The sequence below is a fragment of the Acipenser ruthenus genome, chromosome 5, assembly GCF_902713425.1.
Source record: "Acipenser ruthenus chromosome 5, fAciRut3.2 maternal haplotype, whole genome shotgun sequence".
Taxonomy (NCBI): Eukaryota; Metazoa; Chordata; class Actinopteri; order Acipenseriformes; family Acipenseridae; genus Acipenser; species Acipenser ruthenus.
The window spans coordinates 47,856,279-47,864,736 of NC_081193.1; the positions used below are offsets into that span (position 1 = coordinate 47,856,279).

General features: G+C 33.4%; 1 protein-coding gene across 2 annotated transcripts in view; it reads left to right on the top strand.

The window, feature by feature from the left end:
• Positions 1-3,090, top strand: part of LOC117402292 (prospero homeobox protein 1-like) — a 36,148-nt gene extending 33,058 nt beyond the window's left edge. For both annotated transcript variants that reach the window (XM_059024292.1, XM_059024293.1), the window contains exon 5: positions 108-3,090. In XM_059024292.1, the coding sequence (XP_058880275.1) occupies positions 108-293 (186 nt within the window). In that variant the 3' untranslated portion in view covers positions 294-3,090. The remainder of the gene's footprint in view (positions 1-107) is intronic.
• The last annotated feature ends 5,368 nt before the right edge of the window (positions 3,091-8,458 follow it).

An 8,458-nucleotide genomic window follows, 5' to 3' on the forward strand; every position in this document is an offset into this window, starting at 1 on the left:
CTGACCGTCTAGTGAGAACTTAGAACCGGCCTCCTTTGGTGAATCGGAGACTTGGGATTGAAATATAAAACTTTTATTAATGTCATTGTCTCCTTGTGTATCAGCAGGTTCCGGAGCGATTCCTGGAAGTGGCTCGGATCACGTTACGGGAGTTTTTCAATGCCATTGTTGCAGGCAAAGATGTTGATCCTTCCTGGAAGAAGGCCATATACAAGGTCATCTGCAAGCTGGACAGTGAAGTCCCTGACATTTTCAAATCTCCCAACTGTCTTCAAGAACTTCTGCATGAGTAAAGATTTCCACTGCTTTTTTTTTTCTGAATGTAAAAAAAAGTAGCTTTCCTAATTGATGCCCGGTCCAACTATTCTGGGTATCTTAGTTCCTCCTCTTTATTTTATTTTGTTTCTTTTAATACTTTAACCCTTTGGATGTTTTGACTGTGTGAACCCCCTCCTACTTTCCCTGCTTGTGAAATTAGGGGATTATTATTTTTCCATAGCCTTGTGGCTAATTGTACTGTTAACTTGAAAATCTTCTGCTTTTGTCACTAAAAGGATTAGATTTCATGGAGAGAAGTTTGAAGAGTGTTAAGACATTGCAGAGTAGGGCATTATGTTATAAATTGTATAGATTTTATTATTATTATTATTATTATTATTATTATTATTATTATTATTATTTTTGCATGCAACAAATGACAAAACTGGTATTACCATTTTCTTAAGTTAGATGTTATGTGACACAACACTACATTATTATTTGAGGTAAAAAAAAATACTAACATTTGGGTTCTGTTTAGTATTAGGGACTGTGACAGATGTTTTGTCAAAATGCCACATTATCTTTTTTGGAAAGAAGAATTCAAAATATGTTTTTGTGTATATGTTTTTGTACTCTTGTGTAGTACTAACACCTGCCAAGAGATGGCCCCACTCCTCAACCTTTTCCTCGACAGAATCACCTTTCCTGTAACTAAGCAACATGGCCATTTTCATATGGAGGCTAGCCAGTTTTGTACAAAATATGGATGCTTTCCTGCAGAGAGGCTACTCTAGCTCATGCGCATGTGTGCATACACACACACACACATACACACACACACACACACACACACAAAACACTAACATATAGAAAACTGTTCTGGTTTTCTAAATTGGGTCAGGTGGTGTTTCACTCTCCAGTTACTGAAAAGAAAGTGGTCTTTTATTTTTATGAAATCTAAAAATAGTACTTTTCTAAATTTATAAATCTGTCATCAAAGACTAATATTTTGAGCACATATTAGAGATATATTGACGGTGCAATATTCCCCGCACAGAACATACTTCTCTAAGGTTCTCTGCACTTTTTCCACATTAAAGCATTTTTGTCTTTGAGAAGAATATATTGAATCGTCCTCAGATGGAATTTTTTTTTTTGTGATTCGTTTAATTTCTATATGAGTAAATTAAGTCAGAGCTGTGAATAGACAAAGCTTTTCTGTATTTTATTTCTTATTGTACTTGAACAGTTGAAATATAAAGTCTCACTGTAAAAATGTATCTGGAAGTGTTTTTGGTAGAAAATAAAAAAAAATAGTAAAGACTTCTGACAGCACATATGTCTGACTATTCAGAAGCTTAATGTGTATATACACCATATAATTACATGAACATTAGCGTGAAGGGAGAAATATGTGATGTATAGCACCGATCATTCCACAACTGGAATAGATAAGTGTAGGAAATCTTTATATAAAAATTGTTATTTTTCTTTAAAAGATATACATGATATATATGATCGCTCCAGTTTAAATGAAGCTGTTTTAAAGGTTTGAAATTGCCTTTATCTGGGTTTTTTTTAGGCTTCCATTCATAGAATATGAATAAAAGTAGCCTTCTGAGAAGCACAACTTTGTACTCTTAGAGTTTTTTTATTTAATTTTGGAGAGTGAAAATTGTCCATGTGACTGCACAGCTAACATAACCACTAGTCTGACATTAGGAAATACAGCTGATGAACTGAAATACAGGAAAGCAATTATTGTCAGCACAATGCCTTAAAAACCTGCTGACTTTTAAATTAAACAGCACAATGCCTGCAATGCCCTGTCATTATTCCCAAGCACTGGCAGTATCTGCAGACTTTGGACAATGCAGACAATAGCATAAATGAAGTGCCAACATTTTCACTATGCACCAAAAAACAGAGCCATCTTCTTAATCTTACCCTCCCCCTAATAGTGCTGATTTTTAAAAATGGTTTCATGTGATCCTTTAGTCACCTCATCCATGAGGCAAAATACACCTCTTGTCTTGGTTTATTTAGCTTATTTCTAGAGATCTGCAGATCTGCAGGGTTTTTTTCCCCTTTAATTAACAATGGCTCTATAGTAAATACATTAGTTATCATAATGCTAGTTAATTTAAGCCATATTAGTACTGTACATTAAATAATCAACTTATTCTTGCAGTTAATACCACTATATGTAATGCATCATGACATCTACAACAAAAAGCCTATCAGTCCAAGTAAGTATTTTATGTCTCAACATCATTACATACCAGTAGCTAGCTGTACAACCATCTGGGATTCAGAGAAGGGGTGTCTTTAAAACACAAAGCTTGGATTTTAGGTGAAACAATACTTTATATCCACCTGTAGTTATATTTAAATTGGCTATTAAATGATTGCTTCTTTCATAGCCATACTGCCTTTGTGCCTCTGTGTGTTATGAGGTTATTATAACTCTCAAGTTGCTTAGCCTAATAACTCTCCGCTGTGCACAATTTCCATATAATGGCTAAAAGACAAGAGGCTTACTTTTTCATAGTAACACATCTTCAAGTCTTTAAAAAAGAATAAATTCCATATTGCTGTTTTTTGTGCTTACGGATTTAATTCTACTTAAAAACTTAAAAGCACCAGCGCAAGTACTAGTCCCCTCCACAAGTACAATGGTTCTTGTGCCTCCTGTGGCTAATAAGTTCATCATTCTTTAGGTTTTAATTTAAATTACTACAATTGCAATAAACACTGGATTTTCTTTTTTTTTTTTTTTTTGATGTTTAACATAATTGGTGATAGCTATGCATATACTGTGTCTTTTAAAAAAAAGTGTATATATATATATATATATATATATATATATATATATATATATATATATATATATAAAGCTGAAGAAGTGAATACACATTTTTAGAAACCATTTGATAAAGCAAAATATTTTTCCTTAATTGTTTGTTTCAGCAGGATTTGAGTTTAGAAATTTTTTGTAGGAGGCAATCTTTTGTAACTGTGGTGCAAATATTGTGTTTTCTTAGCCTATCGAAGAGTAGCATAGAAGCAATATTTTAATGAAATATTTGTGTGAAGTGACTAAAATGCTTGCTTTTTTCCCCCTCTTTAGATGTTTTTCTGCTTATTATGTTTTGTGAATAGAATGGTTTTATTTGCAACTACTGAGCATTTTTTAAATTTAATTTTTACTGTATACATTGAAGTGGCGTAGGGGAAAAAAAGTTCAACATTTAATGGGAGAGTATGATATGTGTTGTTGGGACGTATTAAAGAAGGGAACCATTTTTCACCCATGTTTTTGTTGACCCTTTGGCATGTGCCTCTGAATATTCAAAATGTATTGCCATCAGTGGATGAATAGGCAACACAGTTAATAAATTAATAAATAAATAAGGGAAGCTTTTGAAACAATACAATGTAATATCTTTACAGCTGCTGCCACTTACCATGTGGGCAATGATAATGAATTAGTACATCCATTATTGTAGTTGCTTAGATACAGTACAATACCAGGTTGAATTTGGAAATACTGTAAATCTTTCATTTAATCAAACTTCAATTTTACAAACACCTTTGTTGTCTACTGTTGTAACTGGTCAGGTTGTATGCAGTACTCTTCTGTCCCTTCCTGAGAAATAAGATAATTCACCGTATACCTCTGATATTTACGTCCTGGCATGTTACAGTAATAATTAAATTATGTGACATCAATTTGCAACCTGGTATATGTAATACATTATGCTATGTATTGGTATTGGTTATAGCTCACAAAATAGCTTTCATAGCAAAGAAGGGGTTTTATAGTAAAAAAAAAAAAAAAAAAAAATAGCTCCAATGCTCTTGAATCACAGTGATGTCATGTTGCCTTTCCCCTGTGGTGGTGTTTAAATTAATACTCACAGCCAGTATACCATGTCCTCTGCGCTCAGGCTACAAGCAATATTATTATGAAGGTAGCTTGAATAGCATTCAGGACCTGCCTTCCTTTCTTTATATTTCTACATTTGTACACCATGATTCAAGCTGGGCAACCTCTCTGAAAGATATTTACACATTTTATTGATTTTAAAAAACAAAAAAGCTTCCTTTGCTATTGAGATGGGTAAAACATGAATTGCACTAAAATGTTAAGCTGAAGTAAAACAAGCTGTCATTCTTTGACAGAATTGTTTCATGCTGACTGCCTATTGATAATGAAGGTTACCACTTTATTAAAGGGCTGGAGCTAAGGCATCGTTTTTAAAGTGTACATCCTCCTCCAGAAACCATGAAACCGTTGAACCAGTGGTGACATGATCTAAGGTGACTTATCCCTACTCTAAATGCCATAAAACTTGTAACCTTTTCTGTTTTTAAAAAGAAGAAAAAAGTAACAAATGGATTGCTTAAGTCAGTCAATTTCTCTACTAACTTATAGATGTGAAATTCTACATATTTAGTATGTGAAACAAAAACAAAAAAATGGCTTTGAACATTTCTTTAAATAATTTTGCCAGGAAGGTTTAAAGGAAAATATTAAGAGGACTGATGTTTTTCACTGGCCCTGATTTGTATGTAAATAGTTACAGAGTTGAAGAAAGTGAGAAAGCACTGCCTTTATATTATTTAGCAATATGTTGTAAATAGCATGATTTAAGCTCTTTTTGTATTAAAGAACCCTTTTATCTGATTATAGTGCAGTAATTCCAACTGACAGTACATTTCATGAATTATATATATATATATATATATATATATATATATATATATATATATATATATATATATATAGCTAGCAGCAATTTTGATTGTGAATTTTGGTTGTTGTCAATTGTTCTGAGGACTTTACATAATTTATTGGTTTAATTTATCCTAATTTATTTGAATGTGTAAAATTTTGTATTAGCAAGGATGTACTGTAATACTCATAATTATAATGAACCACAAAAAAGCCCATGTTCATTATTGAAAAAATAAAAAAGGTGCAAGTAGCCAACTAATTTCAGACAGTCTTGTTTAAATTCTAGCTTGGCAGCTACTAATGAAGAAGATCTAGAAAATGCGATAATGTTTTGTTTGGAAAATAAATTATTTTATTTAGTGTGTTTTAAGCTTTTGTATACTATCCAGACTTTTACCTTTTGCTTTGTACCACCTACAAGATACAGTAGTTCAATTGCCTTGTGTGCCTTCCATCTTCTCTGAACTGAATGTATGTGCAGTATATATGCAAGCTTGTGCAAAATAAATACAAATTCCAAACGTTTTTTTGTCTGTGGCATTATTCCATGAATACTCAATGAATGAATGGCTTTCAAATTAGGACTTAATTTTCCTTTATTTTTCTTCAACCAAAACTCTCTTAACTTCTAGGGCCTGCAAAGTGTGTGGTCATTTATTTATGACCCAAATATAGCATTAAAAATTTTGAATACTGTGTAGATGCATGTTTTTAATTGTTTTTCTTCATTTATTTTTATAAAAAAATCTTCAGTTCAATTACTTTTTTTTTTTGGAAGACGCAATGATACACCATCCAAACCAATATAATTTAAGCGATGAACAGTCATCCGCTCTCATTGTGAGCAGGACTGGTTTTAGTCCCCCTTCTGTTTGATTTCAGCACAAGCCTTTGAAAACCGCTCCTTTACAGCATAACAATAAAGCAGCTGTGTTTGTGTTGGCAGAACTATTATTGACCCCCCCTCCCCTCACTCCACAACTAGACAACCCTGGTATAATATACACCTCTTTTGACTCAACAGTTCTTTTAAAGATTTTTTTTTTCTTTGTCACTTTATTTAAAAAGAAGGAATGCAATATATATATAATAAAAGAAGGAATGTTTTTATATATATATATATATATATATATATATATATATATATATATATATATATATATATATATATATATATAAAACAAAATTCAAACAGAACCAACAGCATTTCAGAGCATGGACTTCTGTAGGGACCTTTTAGTATTGTTTTAACAATAAAGAATCTGATAAAAGAAGGTAACGGTCTGAATTAATTAATAGTACCATTTTATTAAAACATGTACCCTGATCACTGTTAGTAAAAATCTCAGTTCTTGACAGCAAACGCAACCTCTGGAACCTCCTGCCTTCTACAGTTTCCTAAACACTCAGTCCACAGCTCCTTGCATATGGCTGAAACAGCATCTTTGTATTATATGAACAGTCTGCTTCATAATCAAATACCATCTGTCGCTACATCTGAACCTGTTTTTAACATCTGTGCTTTCTGGTCTTAACAAAGCTTTAAAACCAATTCACAACTTTCACAGCTCACTGACTAGATGTATATATTTACTACCTTTAATGTCTCTTTTAGATACTTTTATGGAATTTCAATCCTAGGGTTGGGAATAGTTAAGAGGTTTGCATTCATATGAAATTTTGTTCCTTAAATACTAATTGGCCTGGCATGAGCAGCCAAGTGTGAAGAAATTGTACTTGCTCAGGCACCGAGGAAAAAAAAACCCACTCGCAAATAAGTTTCTGGTGCCAATACTTTGCTCCTTCTGCCAATGAGGAACCTGAAAGTTTATCAGCCGCTATAGCCCTATTACTCTAAATGACACTACAGATAGAATTGCAACCAAGGGGAGAATCAGCTGTACGGCTGATATGCCACTGAAGTGTGTTTGAACAAATGGCGAAGTAAAATCACAAGGCCTCAAGAGGATAGATATGCTGTTACTTCACACATGCTTTTGAAATTTGAAGTGCATTCTTACAGAACTTTTGGCCAATCCACCACCAGATGTTGGCCAGTATGCTTGCACAGACAGCAGTGGCTGGACATTAAAACTGAGAGTAGAAAATGTAGTTTAATAGTGGCAGTTGGGCTGAGGCTGTTTAAGATGTATTTTGTCCAATTGTATTTCGTATTACAAGGTGCCAAGTAACCATGTCTATGGATTACTGTAAAGGCTTGTTTCTGTAGGATTGGGGGCGCTTTCCCAAGTCCAAAATCTGTTATGCCAGTCTCACCTCTTGTTATCATTAAGGCAAGTGACAGTTGTAATTGACTTCATGGTATACCAGTTTTCCCATTTAGGTCTACAGATGCTTGAATACATACAAAACATAGACATGGGCTTTTGTTTCAGGATATAAGGTGAATATAATACATTTCTTATTGCATATATGTTAAGGGATTTCCATTCATGCCATGCACACTTTTAGAGATCATCACTGCTTAACTTAACTCATAAAGAAAACTGCTTTTTCTACATACACAATACTTTTCAAACAAAAACAATGACGTCCAAGGGTCCAAGGTCGAAGTGTATGCAAAATTAGCACACAGGTTTCCAACAATGTTCAAATGTGTTGGATATTAAAATATGTAAAATATATGCTACCAAAATCATTTCACTAACAAATACATATGAACAACTAATTTGACTGGAACATTACTTCACAACGAGTTTCACAGATTTACAGCAGCAATTTTTCTGGTCACATACAGTATATTCCAATAAACCTACATCTCAATAGTGGATCGCTTTTTTGAAAATGCACAGCAACAAGCTGTTCATCCTCCAGTTTGTTCCGTATACTAGGGGTTCATATCCAAGTGTGGGAAAAAGTCTGACGAATGATGCAGAACAACTTCTTGTAATGCTTTTTTTTTCATTCCAGAAATTGAAGTTAGCGATAGGCACTGCTAAAGGAACTTTGACAAGGCAGTCAACATTAAGAGAGGAAATTAAAAGAACTACCTTAATTTTAAAACGACTGTCTCTTTAATTCAATTGGAAGAGTTTTTAGAAAGTGTTTTTTTGTTTGTTTGTTTGTTTTTCCAATGCATGCTGCCAAAGCTGACTTTAATTCATGAAAATAACTGGGTACATACAGTAGTGGTACTGGGTTTAATTTACAAGCAGCAGTGCCTTCTTATTAAATTAAGGAGTGACACCTAGTGGTCAGTGTTTGTCTTTATGGTCACATATGCAGGGTGACTATAGTCAACTGGCCACTTTACACTGCTAGTGTGGCAAAAACATTCACAAAGTGTGTTTAAGGTCAACTGTTTCATCTTGTACCATATTCCATAATTAAACTTTCATCCTGTACTATATTCCATAAACATGCGTTAATCCTGCACTATACTCCATAGACATCAAATGAATACCATTGATTTCAAGTTTTCTGCCGTGGCGGTTC